This window comes from Nicotiana tomentosiformis, chromosome 1 (genome assembly GCF_000390325.3).
Source record: "Nicotiana tomentosiformis chromosome 1, ASM39032v3, whole genome shotgun sequence".
Taxonomy (NCBI): domain Eukaryota; kingdom Viridiplantae; phylum Streptophyta; class Magnoliopsida; order Solanales; family Solanaceae; genus Nicotiana; species Nicotiana tomentosiformis.
The window spans coordinates 100,830,089-100,851,402 of record NC_090812.1 but is presented as its reverse complement, the minus strand read 5'-3'; the positions used below and the strand labels follow the sequence as shown (position 1 = coordinate 100,851,402).

At 39.0% G+C, this 21,314-nt stretch overlaps 1 protein-coding gene across 6 annotated transcripts; it reads left to right on the top strand.

The window, feature by feature from the left end:
* Nucleotides 1–16,991: 16,991 nt before the first annotated feature.
* On the top strand, nucleotides 16,992–20,894 carry LOC104100618 (uncharacterized). 6 transcript variants are annotated; one of them, XM_009607888.4, is made up of 6 exons: nucleotides 16,992–17,085; nucleotides 17,749–17,987; nucleotides 18,083–18,295; nucleotides 18,584–18,685; nucleotides 19,726–19,930; nucleotides 20,663–20,894. In XM_009607888.4, the coding sequence occupies exons 3-6, from the start codon at nucleotides 18,098–18,100 to the stop codon at nucleotides 20,668–20,670; spliced, it is 513 nt and encodes a 170-aa protein (XP_009606183.1). In that variant the 5' UTR covers nucleotides 16,992–17,085; nucleotides 17,749–17,987; nucleotides 18,083–18,097; the 3' UTR covers nucleotides 20,671–20,894. The 6 variants fall into 6 exon arrangements, 5 of the variants coding, with proteins under 5 accessions (XP_009606183.1, XP_018627764.1, XP_070044640.1 ...); XR_011412227.1 differs by lacking the exon at nucleotides 16,992–17,085 and adding an exon at nucleotides 18,380–18,471 and having other exon boundaries at nucleotides 17,654–17,987; nucleotides 19,801–19,930; XM_018772248.3 differs by lacking the exon at nucleotides 16,992–17,085 and having other exon boundaries at nucleotides 17,654–17,987; nucleotides 19,801–19,930.
* Nucleotides 20,895–21,314: the final 420 nt, after the last annotated feature.

Below are 21,314 nucleotides of genomic sequence, written 5' to 3'. Positions count from 1 at the left end.
CTCAAGACTTTTTCCATAAACCTTATTGATACGTATAAATAATACTCTTACACCCAAGAATTATACTCTTAATCACCCATCATTACCCAACTCGAAATTATAGATTAGGGGTTAGAACCTTACCTCTTTGATGAAGAACTTGAGGGATTTCTCATTGGATTTCAAGGCTTGGACAAGAATTTGATGAACAAGACACTTCATCTACTTCCTCTCTCTAGAACACTCTCACTTCTCTCTAAAATCATTAGATAATTGCCCCAAAATAAGCCCTAAAAGCCTATTTATCAAAATGGGGTCGGGTTATGAAAATAAAAAAATTAACCCTCCGAAAGTAGGTTTGCGGTCACATAATGGATCTCAGAATGGGTATGCGGGCCGCAAAATTGATCGCAAAATAGGTGCCCAGAACTGGGCTCTTCTGGTCCATTCTGCGACCAGTTTGCGGTCGCAGAAGCAGTTTTGCGATTGCATAACTATTTTGCAATCATATAATTGGTCGCAGAATTGTATTTTTCCAGCCTTTGATAATTTGGCTATAACTTCTTGTAGGAATTTCCAAATGACGAACGGTTTGAAGCGTTAGAAACTAAAATCAAAGATCTTTCATTTGATAGGTAATACACCATATAACACTTTGTGTCCTTAGAGTTATGCTCATTTGAAGTTAGGTCTTATGCGAACTTATTTGACTTTAGTCTATTATGAAATTTCCAACTTCTACATTCGATGCCGAAACCTATCGAATCAAGTCCGATTGACCTCAAATTTTTTACACAAGTCATAAATGACATAACAGACCTAGTTCAATTTCCGTAATTGGATTCTGATCCCAATATCAAAAGTCAATCCCCCGGTTAAACTTTTCAAAAATTCAACTTTCGCCATTTCAAGCCTAATTCTACTACGGACCTCCAAATAATTTTTCGAACACGCTCTTTAGTCCAAAATCACCATACAGAGCTATTGGAATCATCAAAATCCCATTTCGGGGTTGTTTACATATAAGTTGACCTCCGGTCACTATTTTAACTTAAGTTTTTAATTATGAGACTAAGTGTCTTATTTCACTCCGAAATCCTTCCGGACCCGAACCAACTAATCCGATAAGTCATAAATCGACTGTAAGGTATAAATTGAGCAGTAAATAGGGGAACAAGGTTATAATATTCAAAACGACCGACCGAATCGTTACAATATAGCTTAAGCTAGTATTTTCATCACATTATGTATGTTTTATTAAATATGTACTAACCTTCGTGCATTCTAAATAGCTATCATTATCAGTTATTTAATCCTTAGAATTATTATAGTTTTCACCAACATCACTAACTGGCCTTTTAAATTGCAATGTGTTTCTAGAGCGTAGCTTCATTAACGTGTCTAGAGCATAAATAAGATGTGAAGAGTATATATCACAACTTTTATAACTTTTCACCAAATACAACTTTTTATAAATTTATATCTATTTTATTTTTTATTTTCAATAAATGTCATTTTTCATTTCTCCTAAAAATTTCGTCCACGTAATGTAGAAACAATAATTACTTTTATTTTATATTTATGAAATCTTTCTCTCTCGTATTTAATGTCTCTCCCCGCTGAAAGAATAAACTAATTATCTCAAGTACATAAATTTACTTAATTCCTATATATATGTAAGAGATTAATGAGGATGCATATTTAATTTTGTTCATGAATTAGGAGAATGTGTAATTAAATAAAAGTACTTATATTAGACTAGTTAATTGTTAAGAGAAAACATATAAATACCGATATAATTTAATTATTTTATGCAAACAAGTCGAGGGAAGTAAAGAAGAATACTTTACTCCACTTGTCTTAACACAAATGTCATTGATTGAGAATATTCATCCTTAAATTTTTAACATTTCGTATCAGAGCCACTTGTCCAAGGGGACTTAAGGGGAATTCAGATTATTGAAGTTCGAAAGAATGAATCTCCAGAAGAAAATGGATGTAAACCAAATTTCTAGGTCATTTTGATGTCAAATTTCGCGGCCTGGTGGGTTGGCACAGAACATAGAAATTCCAATGTGAAAGTAGGAAATGATTAATACGGATTTTATGGTAGGATTACCGCGCACTCCGCGCAAGTTTGACTCAATTTGGGTGATCGTGGACCAACTCACGAAATCAACACACTTCTTGCTAGTTAAATCTACTGACACAGCGGAACAATATGCTCAGTTGTATATCAAGGAAATAGTCAGGATGCATGGCACTCCAGTTTCTATCATCTCCGATCGAGGGGCTCAGTTCATGGCCAATTTTTGAAAGAAATTTCAGCAAGGTTTGGGTACTCAGGTAAATCTTAGTACAACCTTCCATCCACAGACCGATGGGCAAGCAGAGCGAACTATTCGGACGCTTGAAGACATGTTGCGTGCTTGTATTCTTGATTTCAAGGTAGTTGGGATGATCATTTGCCACTCATAGAGTTTGCTTATAAGAACAACTTTCATGCGAGTATTCATATGGTACCATTTGAGGCATTGTATGGTAGGAGATGTAAATCTCCCATTGGGTGATTCGAGATTGGGGAAGCTGAGTTGCTAGGGCCAGACCTCGTGCATCAGGCTATGGAGAAGGTTAAGATCATAAAAGAGCGGTTGAAAACTGCCCAGAGTTGTCAAAAATCCTATTCGGATGTCCGTCGTAGAGACTTATAGTTCAAAGAAGATGATTGGGTATTCTTGAAGGTTTCCACCATGAAGGGTATTATGCGGTTTGGAAAAAAAGGGAAAATTGAGTCCGAGGTATGTCGGGCCGTACAAATCATTTAGAGAATTAGCCGGGTGGCGTACAAGCTTGAGTTATCACCCGAAATGTCATTAGTCCAACCGGTATTCCATGCATCTATGTTAAAGAAGGTAGTTGAGGATCCGTCAGCCATTGTGCCGGTTGCGACCATTGAGGTTAATGAAGAATTGTCATATGAAGAAATTCAGTTTCCATTCTTGATAGACAAGTCCGAAAGTTGAGGAATAAAGAAATTACCTCCGTGAAAGTGTTGTGGCAAAACCAGCAGGTTGAAGAGGCAATATGGGAGACCGAGGAAGAAATGAAGAAGAAGTATCCTCACTTATTTGAATAGCTGTGTAATCCTTTCTTTTGATGAGCTTGTCGCCTATGAAGTTTGTATAACTTGTTCAGTTAATGTAAAGGTGTTCATTGTGATTATATGTTGCTTATGAGGCCACAATTGGTATTGTTATGAGTTTTGTTTCGTCGTTGGGTTGTGCATATGTTTGTAAGATGTGTTTCTTGGGCTCTCTGATAGGTGGATAGGCCTAGTTACAAAGGAAACTCTGGCAAAATTTTGGAAATTTAGGGAGTTAGTCAACTTTTGGGCTGCTGGTGTGTGGTATGATAACCGAGCTGCATAAGTTGCTAATAGTGGACCTTGATCCTCATTCGAGGATGAATGATCTTAAGTGGAAGAGGATGTAAGGCCCCGTAAAATATTTCCTAAAAATCGGGATTTCCGTGATGCCGAAATAGGCATAGAGGTTAATGCGGTTCAGACTTTTTAGTTGAACAGTGCATTGGGGAGTTGAAGAAAATGTTGGGCAGAAGTAGGCATTTATGCGGCTTATTCTACGACCGCAGAACCACTCTGCGGACCTCATAATGGTCGCAGAGTGGGTCAGATTTCTGGGTCATTTTGATGTCAAATTTCACGGCCATTATGCGACCGCATAACCACTTTGCGGGCCGCACTCTTGTCTCATATCCTGCTTTGGAATTTTTTGGAATGAGGTTCTGCGGTGCACCATGCGACCGCAGAACCGTTCTGCGGTGCATTATGCAACCGCAGAATAGGTCTACGGGCCGCATAGTGACCGCAGACCTAGTCAGACACTCCCAGTTTTGGAGGCCAAATTATGCGGCCAATATATGTACCGCATATCAATTATGCGATCGCAGAACCTGTTCCAGAGCTTCATTTTTGATCTTTTTAAACCCGACCCTATTCCATTAAAACTCCTACCTTGGGCCATTTTGAACCTATTCTCTGGTATTTTTAGAGTGAGAGAGAGGGTCCTAGAGGGAGGAAGTGATCTTCATCAAATTTCTCTTCAATTCTCACTTAAAACCTTGAAGATTATCAAGAGAGGCACCTAGGTCTTCTTCCCTAAGAGGTAAGATTCTATCACTCGAACTCTTAATTTCAAAATGTAACTAGAATGAGCCATTAATAAGGTAATTCATATGGATAAGAGTGCTTATCTTGCATGCATGTTTTCCTAAGGTATGTGGGGAGGTTGTGAGTTAAAGATAGAAGAGAATGGGGTGTGGGTTGGCGGAGTCTTTCATAAAAAGGGGCATTAAACCTTAATACACACACAGTGCTTGATAGAATGCTTGAGTGAGCTAGAATTATGATCATTTTCCTAATTTTGGGTTCAATTTTGCTATATTGCTAAAATAAATTGAAGTTGCTAATATTTCGGAACATCTTAGAGTTGTAAGAGGCTCAATTGAGGTATGTTGGCTAAACCCCTTCTTCTCAGAATTGAATCCCACGGTGTTCATGTAATTGGAGTAAGTCCTTGATCATTATTGAATTGGCTTTTCCTAATGTGGTTGTGTTGGAGGATGTATGTTCAATACTAATTCTATATGCTTTATCATGTCATCTTGTCATTTGAGGATGTGTTCAAAATGTGGAATATGTATTAGAAATGTTAAGACTTCATGTCAAGATCGAAATAAAGATTGTTATGCCAAGTTGTGTGAAAAGCCTTTATGTGCCTTGAATTCTAAATTACTCACATGTGAAATTAAGAGTCTTGAATGAAAACCGTGTTATTATTGATGATAATGAAAATGTTGGATTGTGGGAAAAGAACTTGAATTATGAAATAAGGTCAAGTGCCAAGAACGACTTTATAATTAAAGCAACTTGTGCCAATGTGCTGAAAAGATGGGAAAGAAATATGAAGTAAGATGATCGATTAAAATGGTTGATGTCTCAAATGAGATGGCTTAGCCGACCGTGCCGATATCGGACTCCGTGCAATAACACGGTAGTATTGTGAGTGAAATAGTGAATATGGTTGATGTCTCAAATGAGATGGCTTAGCCGATCGAGCCGAGATCGGACTCCGTGTAAGAACACATTGGTATTGTGGACTGTGGTATATTAGCACTAAAAATCATCCAACATAATAATGCGGGAGTTGACTTAAAAATCTATGCGATCCTTAACTTGATGTTTTATTGTTATTTGAAGCTCGTATTGTATCCTTGAATGTTTCCCTTATATTATTATTCATTTTATTGAAATGGTGTTTAGTGTTCATACTAGTACTATTCGACAGTACTAATGTCCCTTTTGCCGAGGGCGCTGCATCTTTAAATGGATGCAGGTGGTTCCATAGCAGGCAGTGTTGATCACAAGTAGGTGCTGCATTCTCTTCTCAGCGGACTCGGTGAGCCCCATTTCATTCCTTGGTCATGTAATATATCTTTTGTTTATATTGTTGTACTTTTTGAGGTATAGCAGGGGCCTTGTTGCCGGCACCTTCTTTACACTCTTTTGTATCTTTAAAGGCTCCGTAGACACTATGTGGGTTGTATATGAATGCTAGAAAGGTCAAACAGATTATGTTGTATTTTGGATTTTTTTTGTTCCACTAAATCACAAAATGTATGTATTTTCGAACTTAACATGGAAGTAGCAAAAAAATGAAATGGTTTAGTAATGTCTATATATATGGTCCTTCTACTGTTTAGCTAATAAAAACACTACTTCTCTTATTATAAGCGAGTTGGGTAGAAAGTATTTAACATGCTTGCTCGACCGGGTTCACTCGATTGAGCACTGGTCACGCTCCCCGAGGTGGGTGTGACAAACTTGATATCAGAGACTAAGATTTTAAAGTGGCCTAGGATATCTCGGAGCCGTGTCTAGTAGAGTCCTTCTTATCAGTGTGTTGTTGACAACATCTATAAGTTGGAGGCTACTTCTACATTTAGGAATAATACCCTTCTTTGATATTCTGGATCGTGCGATGAAACTGATTGTGAAACTGTTCCCCCTCTAACTCGTGCATTCCTTTAACTTTCAGTACATGGCACCTAAAAAGAGAGCAAGAACTGGCCAATGAGCCAATGTTGCCTTAGGATTAGCAGTTGACCCTTTATTTGGTGAGGCGGGTGAATACCCGAGGGGTGAGGATAATCCCCCGACTGCTACACTACCTGATTCTACTACACCTGTTCATGCCACACCAGTCCCTACACCTACTGAGGGTGCGACAGTTCCGCCACCTGATATTCCGGTTCCACCTCCAGCCCCAGCTTCCGATTCTGGTATTTCTTATGGGGATCTTAGGGGAGCTATTCAAATGCTGACTCAAATAGTAGCTTCTCAGGCCCAAAGGTCAAATGTTGCACCCACATCTTCTAGCCAACCAGGGGATTCCACTAGTTTTAGGGTGAACATATATCTGCAGTTGGATCCTCCGGTGTTCACGAGTGCTAATCCCGAGGAGGACTCATAAGACTTCATTGATGAGATGCATAAGACTCTCCGGGTTATGCGCGCTACTGAGACGGAGGGAGTGGAGTTGGCCGCCTACCGCCTGAAAGGGTGGCATATTCTTGGTTTGAGCTGTCGGAGGACTCTCGGGAGGAGGGGAGCCCTCCATCGAGGTGGAGTGAGTTTGTTGATGCCTTTATAGACCATTTCTTGCCTACTGAGACTAGGGAAGCCCGTGCCGCAGAGTTTGAGAATCTTAAGCAAGGGAGTAATAGTGTGTGAGAGTAACACATGGAGTTCGCGCGCATGTCAAAATATGTTATTCACATGATGCCTACTATGGAGTCCAGAGTGCGGTGATTTGTGCAGGGCCTTAGCACTTTGGTTATTAATGAGGCTGCCACAACTGCCTTAAATTCTAATATGAACTATGGTAAGATGGTGGCGTTTGCTCAAGCTACAGAGGCCTAAAAGTTAAAGAACAGGATGGAGCGAGAGGGTAGCAGTAGGGCCCGATCCGCGGGCAACACTGGGATTCATTTAGTGGTGGGAGATCAGTTTTTAGGGGAGGGTCATCAGGGCCATCCCAGTCTTATGCTCAGTCTTCAGCCAGTGCACTGCCAACAGGGCACAGTCAACAGTAGGGGAGTCGCTTCAGGCCCAATTAGGGCAGCAGGGGGTCCCACCATCACAACTGATCAGGAGGGAGATTCTAGCAGCAGCGGAGGCCCCTATGCCCCAAGTGTGGGAGAATGCATATAGGGATCTGCTACTAGGACATGCCGGTATGTTACAGGTGCAGAATGAGGGGTCATATTCAGAGGGAGTGTCGTTTATCCCGCCAGGGTGCGAGCAGGGGCACATCATAGCCATCCAATTTTGTAGCTGCTACATCTTCAGCACCCCCTCTAGCTTGAGGCTCTCTAGCACCAGCAGGGCATGGTGCAGCTAGGGGTAGTGCACAAAGTTCAGGAGGACCCAACCGTTTCTATGCTATGAGTGGTCGCCAGAGTGCAACGGCTTCTCCAGATATTGTCACATGTATATTGACTGTCCAATCTCATGATGTATATACTCTTATTGATCCTGGTTCCACCTTATCCTATGTTACCCCTTATATTGCTATAGAATTTGGGATAGAACCGGAACAACTTCATGAGCCGTTCTCTGTATCTACTCCAGTTAGCGAGTCTATTGTGGCCACAAGGGTGTATATAGGTTGTGTTGTCACGGTACATGGTCGGGACACCGTGGCCGATCTTATTGAATTGGGGATGGTCGATTTTGATGTAATTATGGGGATTGATTGGCTTTATTCATGTTTTTCTAAGCTCGACTGTCGAACTAGAACTGTGAGGTTTGAATTTCTAAATGAGTCGGTTGTTGAGTGGAAGGGTGATAATGTGGTGCCGAAGGGTAGGTTTATTTCTTACCTTAAGGCCACAAAGATGATTAACAAGGGGTTTATCTATCATTTGGTCCAGGTCACAAACACCAATGCTGAGGCGCCTACACTCGAGTCTGTGCCAGTTGTGAATGAATTTCTAGAGGTCTTTACCGATGAGCTCCCTGGGATTCTGCCAGACAGGGAGATTGATTTTAGGATTGATGTGATGCCAGGCACGCAACCTATATCTATTTCGCCCTACAGGATGGCACCAACAGAATTGAAGGAACTAAATAAGCAGTTGAAGGATTTGTTAGAGAAGGGTTTTATCCGACCGAGTGTGTTACCATGGGGCACACCAGTTCTCTTTGTAAGGAAGAAAGATGGATCGCTGAGGATGTGTATTAAATACCGACAGCTCAACAAAGTCACTATAAAAAATAAGTACCCATTACCAAGAATAGATGATTTGTTTGATCAGTTACAGGGTGCTAGATACTTCTCCAAAATTGATTTACGATCCGGGTATCACCAATTGAAGATCAGGGAGCAGGATATTCCGAAAACAGCTTTCAGAACCCGATGTGGGTACTTTGAATTTCTAGTAATGTCTTTCGGGCTAACAAATGCACCGACAACTTTCATGGACCCTATGAATCGGGTTTTCAAGCCTTTCCTCGACTCCTTTATGATAGTGTTCATTAACTACATTCTTGTGTATTCACGAGGCCGGGATGACCATGTCGATCATCGCAGGGTAGTGTTGCAGACTCTTTATCAGCACCAATTGTATGCGAAATTTTCAAAGTGTGAATTTTGGCTTGAATCTGTCACATTCTTGGGTCATGTTGTCTTTAGAGAAGGAATTAAAGTGGATCCTCAAAAGATTTCGGCAGTGAAGAATTGGCCTAGACCTACAATGCCAACCGAGATTCGCAGTTTCTTGGATTTAGCAGGGTATTACCGGAAGTTTGTGGAGGGGTTCTCTACTCTTGCCTCTCCATTGACTAGATTGACTCAGAAAGCGGTTAAGTTACAATGGTCCGATGCTTGTTAAAAGAGCTTCCAGGAATTGAAATCGAGATTGACTACGGCGCCGGTGTTGGCCCTGCCAGAGGGTACAGACGGGTTTGTGGTATATTGCGATGCTTCAAGGCTCGGGCTTGGGTGTGTGTTAATGCAACATGGCAAGGTTATAGCTTCTGCTTCTAGGCAACTCAAGAATCATGAAAAGAACTATCCAACACATGACTTAGAACTTGCGGCAGTGGTTTTTGCATTGAAGATTTGGCGTCATTATTTGTATGGGGTCTATGTGGATGTATTCACGGACCACAAGAGTCTTCAATATATTTTCAAACAAAAGTAGCTGAATCTGAGGCAGAGAAGATGGTTGGAGTTACTCAAGGATTATGACATCGATATTCTGTACCACCCGGGGAAAGCTAATGTTGTGGCGGATGCTCTTAGCCAGAAATCTATGGGTAGTTTGGCCCACTTAGAGGCATGTCAAAGGCCGTTGGCCAGGGAGGTTCATTAGCTAGCCAGTTTGGGAGTTCGTCTTGCGGAATCTAGTGAAAGAAGGGTAATTGTGCAAAATAGAGTTGAATCATCGCTTGTTGTGAAAATCAAAGAGAAGCAATACAACGACCCATTGTTGGTACAACTGAAGGAGGGGATTCATAAACATAAAATGATGGCTTTTACTCGTGGCATGGATGATGGTATACTAAGGTACCAAGGGCGAATATGTGTTCCAAACGTAGATGTCTCCATAAAAGAATCATGACCGAGGCTTACGCTTCTAGGTATTCTGTGCATCCAGGTTCTACAAAGATGTATCATGACCTCAAGAAAATCTATTAGTGGAATGACATGAAAAGGAATGTGGCGGACTTTATGGCAAGGTGTCCGAATTGTCAGCAAGTGAAGGCCGAACATCATCAGCCTTGTGGGTTGGCACAAAACATAGAAATTCCAATGTGAAAGTGGGAAATGATTAATATGGATTTTGTGGTAGGATTATCGCGCACTCCACGCAAGTTTGACTCAATTTGGGTGATCGTGGACTGACACAATGGAACAATATGCTTAGTTGTATATCAAGGAAATAGTTAGGCTGCATGGCACTCCAATTTCTATCATCTCCGATCGAGGGGCTCAGTTTACGGCCAATTTTTGGAAGAAATTTTAGCAAGGTTTGGGTACTCAAGTAAATCTTAGTACAACCTTTCATCCATAGACCGACGGGCAAGCAGAGCGGACTATTCAGATGCTTGAAGACATGTTGCGTGCTTGTGTTCTTGATTTTAAGGGTAGTTGGGATGATCATTTGCCACTCATAGAGTTTGCTTATAACAACAACTTTGATGCGAGTATTCATATGGCACCATTTGAGGCATTGTATAGTAGGAGATGTAGATCTCCCATTGGGTAGTTTGAGATTGGGAAAGTTGAGTTGCTAGGGCCAGACCTCGTGTATCAGGCTATGGAGAAGTTTAAGATCATAAAGGAGCGGTTGTAAACTGCCCAAAGTCGCCAAAAATCCTATTAGGGTGTCCGTCGCAGAGACTTAGAGTTCAAAGAAGATGATTGGGTATTCTTGAAGGTTTCCCCCATGAAGGGTATTATGCGGTTTAGGAAAAGAGAAAATTGAGTCTGAGGTATGTCGGGCAGTCTAAAATCATTCATAGAATTGGCCAGGTGGCGTACAAGCTTGATCTACCACCCGAAATGTCATTAGTCCACCCGGTATTCTATGTGTCTATGTTGAAGAAGGTAGTTGGGGATCCGTCAGCCATTGTGCCGGTTGCGACCATTGAGGTTAATGAAGAATTGTCATATGAAGAAATTCCAGTTGCCATTCTTGATAGACAAGTCTGAAAGTTGAGGAATAAAAAAATTGCCTCTGTGAAAGTGTTATAGCGAAACCAGCAGGTTGAAGAGGCCACGTGGGAGGCCGAGAAAGAAATGAAGAAGAAATATCCTCACTTGTTTGAATAGATGTGTAATCCTTTCTTTTTATGAGCTGTCACCTATGAAGTTTGTATAACTTGTTCAGTTAATGTAAAGGTATTCCTTTTGATTATATGTTGCTTATGAGACCACATTTGGTATTGTTATGAGTTTGTTACGTCGTTGGGTTATGCATATGTTTGTAAGATGTGTTTTTGGGGATCTTTAACAGGTGGATGGGCCTAGTTACAAAGGAAACTCTTGCGAATTTTTTGGAAATTTAGGGAGTTAGTCAACTTTGGGGCTGTTGGTGTGTGGTATGATCACCGAGCTGCATAAGTTGCTAATAGCGGACCTTGATCCTCATTCGAGGATGAAGGATCTTAAGTGGGGGAGGATGTAAGGCCCCGTAAAAATATTTCTAAAATTGGGATTTCCGTGATGCCGAAATAATCGTAGAGATTAATGCGGTTCGGACTTTTTTGGATTGAACAGTGCGTTGGGGAGTTGAAGAAAATGTTGGGCAGAAGTAGGCATTTCTGAGGCTTATTATGCGATCGCATAACCACTCTGCGGACTGCATAATGGTCGTAGAGTGGGTCAGATTTCTGGGTCATTTTGATTTCAAATTTTGCGGCATTATGCGACCGCATAACCACTTCGTGGGCCGCACTCTTGTCGCATATCCTGCTTTGGGATATTTCAGAGGGAGGTTCTGCAGTGCACTATGCGACCGCAGAACAGGTTTGTGGGCCGCTTAGTTGTCACGACCCAAACCGATAGGCCGTGACGAGTGCCTGAATTCTACCTATCAAACACTCCCAAGCATTCGTCTAACATATAAACATGAAATAAGTGTAGGTAATGCATAACGTCTGGAAATAAACTATTAATTCATATGAATAACCTACGTGGGAAAACATGCCCAAAAGACATATATACATATATATATGGAATACGGTATGGCGAGACGACAAGGCCATATACTATCTAACTATACATGACTGTCTACAAACCTCTATTAGAATGTACAACTATATAAAGGACGGGATTGGGCCCCGTCATACCCATATATATATATATGCAAACACATCGTACCAAAACTCAAAGTAGCTCCGGATCAAATGGAGCACACCAACTCTTGCTGATCAAGGATCCTAAGAAGGGGGACCGTCAGCCTGTCTACCTGCACCTGCAGGCATGAAATGCAGCATCCCCAGAAAAAAAGGGACGTCAGTACGAATAATGTACTGAGTATGTAAATCATGAAAATCAGTACATAAAAGTCATAGATGAAACATTGGGTAAAAATTCCACATGTGAGTCTAAATAACTTTGTGAATCATGAAACATTCATAATATCATGCATGTGCGTGTAAACGTCGTATCATGCATAGGTATAGGTGTACATAAAATCATCAAGCCTCTGAGGGCATCCCATCGTATCATCTCGGCCACTGTGGGCAAAATCATCAACATATACCAGCTGATCAGGTGGTGGTGCGTATATAACGTCGTAACCTTTTCCCATATCCCATATACATATAATATACGCGTATATAACGCCTTTTGGTCATGGGTTAATGTACATGTATAAATGCATGAAATGCATAAGAAATACGTTAATAAGATTTCTCGAATATCATAAAATTAATATGTCTTTCGGACAAACTTTATCAAATACGTATTTTTCTGAGACCTATGAATAGAGGATATAATAATAATACACATAGGGAATCAAGAATATAGACACCCCTAATATTTCTATGAATAGAGTCATTTATGAAAGTTGCGTATTTTGCTCGTTTCGTTTGTATCATTTGGATCATGCCAAAAAGAAAGAAGGGATAGCCTTAACACACCTCAAATCGTCAATGCAACTCAACAACAAGCTTATGACAACTAGCGCGCCAACCCTATAGCAAAGAAATATGTGTACAATTTAGATGGTGGTAGTATATTACGTATCTCAAACGATAACTCGATTCAAAAATAAAACGGGCAACATTTTCCCTGAGTTTACTCCTCCCTCAACCCTACTATAGGCGAGATACAAACATAATACAATCAGCAACTCAAAACCAACCTAATTACAATCTGGGACCTTCAATACAACAAAACCCCTAAATATACCATAATACACCCAATCAATAAGTTATCAATTAGCTTGTAAGTACAATGACGAGCGACTAACCTACTACCCTACCACATGTGGCATTTCTCCACGCCCTTTTTATCCTTCCAAACTCCATAAATAAGCAGCACAATAGACAGCCCAAAATCAACACGAAACAACCCACAAAACAGTCCACTACAAGTCATATAACTCGAACTCACTGCTTCCGATCACCGTCCCGTGAGGTCTAACTATTAGGAAATGAATTTATCAACTTTTCTCGATATTTTAAAGCTTAAATATAGAAATTAGGAATTTTTATTAACTATTAAATACACTCCAAAACTCAAACTATAAAGAAAAAGAGAGGTGATATAGCGATACTTACGTCGTAGGGATCGTTTTGATGTTATCGCTTCTCGATTTTCGTACCCGAGATGTTACTATTATTTGAAGCACTATTAGAGAACTCAAGGACTATTTGTTATGGAGTTCACTGGTCAGATTATGTGTAAAAATGAAGAGAGAGAGAGACGAGTTAAAGTAATGTAACAACTTTTGAAAATTCAAAAGGTGCTAGCTTGGCACCCTCTGATTCCCCCATTTTCTGACGCTTGTATCATTTTATCCGGATATCGTATGAATGAACGGTTAAGAGAGTTGAAAACTACATTCCAAGACCTTCAATTTTGTATATAATATGTCCCAAAAAGACCTCATATAGTACACGAAATGTATTTCTTAAAAAGCTCTGTTACAGGGCAAATCCTTAGTTGGTTTTTCCGCAACTTTAATCCGATTTTCCCAAACTTTATATGTTTTATCCAAACATCATATATAGTCATATTATGACTTTAAAAGTATTTAAATCATGATTAACAAGTCTCATATTCATTATACGTCACCTTGGAACGCACATGGTGTAACAATCTTCCCCCCTTAGAAACATTCGTCCTCGAATGTTAAACTCCCAGATATTTATAGAATTTTTTGGCAGAGTCTCCTCTGTAATGGTTCCACTATCAACCTGTCAGATAGAAAATCCAAAAATACAAAGCCACACAGGGCCACAATAAAAAATAACACCAATGGTCTTACACGACCAATGACATTAACTAATATAAGAATCATGTACCATATACGTACCTAAGGCTGTGATGTCTCAGTCCGATCCTCCTCCGGAAGCGGAAACAAGTGAGGATACCTAGACTTAATGTCTTCTTCAGCTTCCCAAGTCATCTCCTCCACATTATTGTTCCTCCAAAGTACTTTAACTGAAGCTACGTCCTTAGTTCTCAATCTACGAACTTGTCTATCTAGTATAGCAATGGGAGCTTCCTCATATGATAGATGCTCTGTGACCTGAACATCGTTAACTGGAATAACTCTAGAAATATCTCCAATACACTTATGGAGCATAGACACGTGAAAAATTGGATATACTGACTCCAAGTTGGAAGGCAAGTCTAACTCATATGCTACCTGGCCTACTCTGCGTATGATCTTATAAGGTCCAATGTATCGAGGGCTAAGCTTTCCTTTCTTACCGAATCTCATAATGCCTTTCATCGGTGATATCTTTAGGAATACCCAGTCATCTACCTGAAACTCCAAGTCTCGTCGTCGATTATCTACATATGACTTCTGACGACTCTGAGCTGCTAATAGCCTTTCTTGTATTAGCTTAATCTTCTCAACTGCCTGTTGTACCAACTCTGGTCCTACTAACTTAGTTTCCCCAACCTCGAACCATCCGATAGGTGACCTACACTTCCTTCCGTAAAGAGCTTCGTATGGAGCCATGTGAATGCTGGAATGATAACTATTATTATATGCGAACTCAATAAGTGGAAGATGATCATCCCAGCTACCCCTGAAGTCCATCACACATGCCCATAACATATCTTCCAGTGTCTAAATAGTACGCTCAACCTGACCGTCTGTCTGGGGATGAAATGATGTACTAAGATTCACGTGAGTCCCCAATCCTTTTTGGAAGGACCTCCAAAAATTAGCTGTAAACTGAGCACCTCTGTATGAGATAATAGATATAGGTACACCATAAAGTTGTACTATCTCCTTAATGTAAATCCTTGCATAATCCTCTGCTGAATACATAGTCCTGACAGGCAGAAAATGGGATGAATTTGTAAGTCTATCAATAATAATTCAAATAGAATCGAACTTACGCTGGGTACGAGGTAAGCCTATGATGAAATCTATGTTAATCACTTTCCATTTCCATGTCGGAATCTCTATAGCCTGCAATAATCCACTGGGTTTCTGATGCTCAATCTTAACCTGTTGACAATTAGGGCACTGAGAAACAAACGCTGCTATTTCCTTCTTCATTCCGTCCCACCAGTATATTCTCCTGATATCATGATACATCTTCGTCGCTCCTGGATGAATTGAATAACGACAATAGTGAGCTTCTCCCATAACCTGCTGGCGCAACCCTGCTACATTAGGAACACATAATCGACCTCGATATCTGAGGACTCCATCTCCTGTAATCTCCAATGGTGTCTTCTTCTTTCGAGGGGTTGTATCTCTGTAGTGAGCTAGCACATGATCTTCATACTGGCGTTCCTTCACTTTAATTACTAGAGAGGATGTTTCCGTGTACTGAATAGTAACTCTGGTACCACCTGAATCTAATAATCGAACTCCAAGATTAGCTAGCTGATGAATCTCATAATCTATCTCACTCTTCTCTGGCTGTAAATATGATATGCTACCCATAGATCTACGGCTGAGGGCGTCGACTACTACATTCACCTTTCCTGGATGGTATAAAATATTAACATCATAGTCTTTTAGTAGCTCCAACCATCGCCTCTAACGTAAATTAAATTCCTTTTGCTTGAATATATACTGAAGGCTCTTATGGTCTGTATAGATATCAACATAAATGCCATACAAATAGTGCTTCCACATCTTTAGTGCATGAATCACCGTGGCTAACTTTAAATCGTAGGTCGGGTAATTTTTCTCGTGGTTTCTTAGTTGTCTAGAAGCATAAGTGATAACCTTACCATGCTGCATCAATACACAACCCAATCCAATGCCCAAAGCGTCACAATAGATAGCATAACCATCGGTCCCTTCTGGAAGTGTCAGAACTGATGCTGAAGTCAATCTGTCCAATGCCTAGAAACTCCGCTCACAAGCACCAGTCCACTGAAACTTGGCTTCCTTCTGAATCAACTTTGTTAATGGTGCTGAAAGAGAAGAAAATCCCTCTACAAATCTTTTATAATAACCTGCCAAACCTAGGAAGCTACGAACCTCTGTCGGTATCGTGGGTCTAGGCCAAGTCTTCACTGCCTCAATCTTCTGTGTATCGACCCGAATACCCTCACCCAAAATAATATGACCATAGAAGGCTACAAAATTCAACCAGAATTCACATTTAGAGAATTTTGCATACAACTTCCTTTCTTGTAGATCTTTGAGCACAGTACGTAAATGATCTACATGCTCAACCTCTGAACGAGAATAAACCAAAATATCATCTATAAATACAATCATGAACAGATCTAGAAAGGGCATGAACACACAGTTCATCAAGTCCATGAATACCGCTAGGGCATTGGTCAAACCGAACGACATAACACAAAACTCAAAGTGCCCGTATCCGGTCCTGAATGTTATCTTCGGAATATCCTTCTCTCTAACCCTTACTTGATGGTACCCCGACCTCAAGTCTATCTTTCACTACAAAAAACGGGTAAATTACAGAGGTTTATTTGCAGAGGGTATAAGTAACCTCCGCAATTTGCATAATTTTGCGGTAATATATTAGCCCCCACAAATTATACAATTTACGGGGGTCTAAAACATCCGCAACCCTAAAATAATAGTGGGTAATTTATTTCACACTCCCTCCATTTTTTCCCCAATCTTTTTCGCCCTAGAAACTTTCGCCTCACAACAACAAAATACATTGTCTTCTTCTTCTTTCCCAATCTTCTTCTTCTAACTTCTGTTTTCCTCACAACAAAAATCGCTTGATTGGAAGAGACAATATCCAAATCTCTTTTTTTTAACTTCTGCCTCACAACAACAAAACTTTCGCCTCACAACAACAATCGCCACCGCTTTTACACCTCCTGGGTTTGATTTTTCTCTTTCTTTCCTTATTTTCCCTCATGGGTTTTTCTGTTAATTTTAAATTTTTGTGTGTATTTTGGTCGTTCTGTATGAATTTTTGTGTGCTTTTTCCTTGCTTCTATGTGCTTTTTGGTTTAATGGTCGATCTCTCTGCAGGAATTTTTGTGTGCTTTTGTTTCTTATGCTTCACCTATCTCTTCTTATGTGTGGTTGTTACTATTTGCTAGATTCAAGCTAGGACTATGTTACTTTAAAAATTGTTGTAACTTTTGATTAGTGTATCGTGGATTGATGTCAGTTTTGCTATCTACTATTACCCGTACTTTCTGTTTCTTGTATGTTTCCTATCTGGCAATCTTTCTAAATGATCTTGGAGAATATGGAGTTCTTCTAGGTCTTCAATCAAGTTGTTTATATTTGAACTTGAAGATGCTGCCTTCATCTCCTTATATTCTTGAACTTCTTATTCATATGACAATTATCAGTAAAAGTCTGCTTTTTTATATTCTATGATGCAATTTTTATATTCTTAAATCACTTGTTTCATATGGTCAAGTTGTTCTTAGTTTCACAGTAATAGTATCTTTCAATATAATGAATTATTCAGACCTCTCTATACCATATCTCTTACCTTCACTTTTTTGCTTTTATTTTTATTTATTAAAGATTCACATGGAGATACCAAAAGGCTCAAATTGAAGACTAGAGAAGTATTAAGTTTACCTCAGGGAGAACGTGTTGTGGTGGAGTTTGATTGCTTGGATCCGATTGGTGAAGCACAAGGCCTTTTTGCAGGCGTATGTGGCCTTTTAGCAACTGACTGTACCATATTTCCAATTAGCTTTGATAAATGGTCGGATATGCCTAAGTTATACTTTAACGACTGCTTTAATAATATTATAAAGGTATAAGCTCTATATCTTTAGAACTATATCTCTATTTTGTCTTTTGTTTTTATATTTGTATATAAAAGATAAACTAACCAAAATTTAGTTTGAAGCCTCATTTTTGATTTATGACCATTGAGGAAGTTGCACGAGAATATGTTTATCGCTCTATTGCAAAGAAGTGGGCTGCAAGTAGGCAGAAGTTATGGTATGAGTTTAAAGACCCACTTAAAACCAAAGATGAGATTATGGATAATGTTCCGGTAGGTATTACTCGGGATCAATGGACTTCCTTTGTGAACTACCGTTATAAAGAAAAAACTCAGGTATTTTTCTGAAATGTCACATTGAAATGCATAAAAATATGATTATTCATTTATATATTTGACTGAAATGTATCTTATTGTTAGAACATGTGTAAAAAAATGCTGAAAATCAGAAGAAACAAACAGTTCCACACACCAGTGGCTCCAAACCTAATTCTAGAAGAAGGGCTAAAATGGTGAAAAATATCACATTATTTACCTTACTTTACTATTTAAATTTTATATATTGTATCTATTTCTTTTTCTTTAAATAAACTATTCTGACTAATTTTTTGTTTTCATACATAGATGACTGAGACAGGGAGAGAGCCTGGACGAGCACAACTTTATCTTGCTACACATACGAAAAAGGATGGATCATATGTAAATGACGAGGCAAAAGAAATATGTGTAAGTTATAATATAAGACCATTACACCTGCATCATTATGTTTGTTTCAACTTTTAATGTCATAATGTTTTGGTCTAGTCTATTGACTGACTCTCAAGGATGATTCTGTTCATGTTCTCATGTTGACTTGTTTGCCTAAATGACTCTAGTAGGCAGTCTTGTTCATGATACTATGTTGCTCTGAACAGCTAAGATAGAATGATTTATGCGTGACTATCATGAAAACTAAAATAAAAGGAATCATATGGTGAACTTTGTTGGCATAACTTGCTAGTGAACTTGCTCACATGCCCAAATGGTAACTTGTTGTGGTTTGTTTGCCCTGTCTTGGCCAACGAAAAAATGAATATCTTTACTTATTATTCATGACTATTTAACAACACCGTTTGGGTAAACCTCATTCATGAATCTGAGTAGTGTTTGGTTGTGATTATTCGAAGCATGATATACTGTGTATTATCATGTTTAGATATCATCCCCATTAGGCTTAAATAAAAACTAAAATTTTCCCTCATGTTCATGTTGATGTCTCAATTAACCTAATTGATTGGTATGCTCTTTGGGAAATCTTAGTATGGTCGTTAGCATAAGGGTTTAATGAACTAAGGTCATATCTATGTGCATACTTGCTAAAAGCTGCTCTGAAAGTTGTTGCAATGTTCTATAATTTGTTCTAATGATTTAAACCTACTTAGAGAAGGTTATGAAGTGTTGGACCTTTAACGAGGATGATAAAACAAGTGCATATGCCCATCTTTGTCAACTACTGATGCTCTAGGCTACTTAACATGACATTCCTAAAATTTAAAATTATAAGTAAAGGAGCTTATCTACTAGCAAAACATAACCAAACATTTGTACTTTGAGACCTTGGATTGATTGTGTAACATTAATGATTCTCACGAGAACATATGCCCAGTCTATGGCATGTGTAGTAATCTGATTGCACCTTATGGCAGGAAATAAATAATTATTGCGAAGCGTAGTAATAACTGATTTATAATGTTGGCTCAAAGTTTTTTGATGTGTATTGTGTTTAGAAAAAAAATGAGCTAGCAGTGAGTGAAAGTACAGTGGATGAGCCAGAAATTTCTCCAAATAATATTGTTGGTAAGGTGCTAGGCAAAGAGCATCCTGGAAGGGTGAGATGTTTGGGATTAGGAGCTACTCCAAGCATACATGAAAATGAAGGAAGGGTCAATACCAGAATAATTTATTGGGATCTTTGCTTCTCCTCCTACAACGGTAAATGCTAAGTTCTTTTATTTTTGGTGTATTGTGTAATTTTATTTTTTATTTGTGAAGTGTAGAGAGTCACTATGATAACTAGTGCGACTATGGAGGTTTAATCTACAATTTCTCTATACTTTTCCACCTAACAAGTTGGAGAACCACAATGAATATGTAAGCAGATTGTTGGCTCAGTTTCAGCAGGCATTACCAGCATGTTGCTTTTACAGCTACTCTTTATGACCTACAGACAACTATCTGTAACCACAAAAGCTCTATAACCAGGTTCAATGGATGATGTTTCAATTAAAATATAAGAAATAACTTGTAAGCACTGAGGTGGCTGAAAAATAAGATATCTGAAGGGAAGGAGGAAGTGAGACAAGCAAAAACAGGGAAAAAGGAAGGATATTAGTATGTTTTATACCAGAATTTAAAGTTTGCAGTTGTGTAAATAAACATACATACTACTCTAAACATGTCATACACAAGTAGAAAGAACTTGCATAGAATCCTAAATAGAGTAGTTACATGAAAGAATCCAAAAATAGAATTCCACAGTATGATCCATGACAGAATTCTCATAAGTAATGTCTTTGGCACAAGAAGACTCAATGGAACTTCAAGTAATATCTCCAAGTGGCAAAGTATATTTTATTTCTCATTGAGATAATTTTATTTTATCTCAATGACTTGTTTCCTGATACTCCTCTTAATAGTTGTATTTTTTTTTACTTTTTGCTACAGCCAAGTGATGCTGCTAGTGGACCCGTTTCACCGACTGATGCAAGAAGATCTTCTGGCGCTAGTAATCCTAGTGACAACCATTGAGATTCATTTTAATTGAAGTGGATGTATTAGGACAATGTAATAGCTGACTAACATAGATGGTTAATTATGTTCTAATTTAGCTTGATGACATATGATACTACTCTGTCATAGTATTTTTTACGGTTAATGAAATATTTATGTTTCTTAATTTTAATGTTTTGGTTTAAGCATAAATATTTCAATTGATGTTAGGGAAATAGTATGGTAAATTGATGATAAAAAATCAATTCTATAATATATTTTAAAATAGATGGGGATAAAACCCCAAACAAGAAATTGAACAGATCTTGATGGTGTACACATAAGAAATTGCGGAGGTTTACAACCCCTACACTCAAAAAAAAATTAAATTTTAAAAATAAAAATCTATTTTCGCGCATGAAATTGCAGAGGTTAAAACTGCAATTTGCGCTATTTGCGGTCACGACGGTTCGGGAAACCCCCGCATTTATCTGCCGCAAAGTAATAGTGGCGATGCTTACTGCGGGGGCTTGCTCAACTGCTGTAACAGCAAATAGCGGAGGTTTCTAACCTCCGCAAACTGTAATTTTAACCTCCGCAATTTACC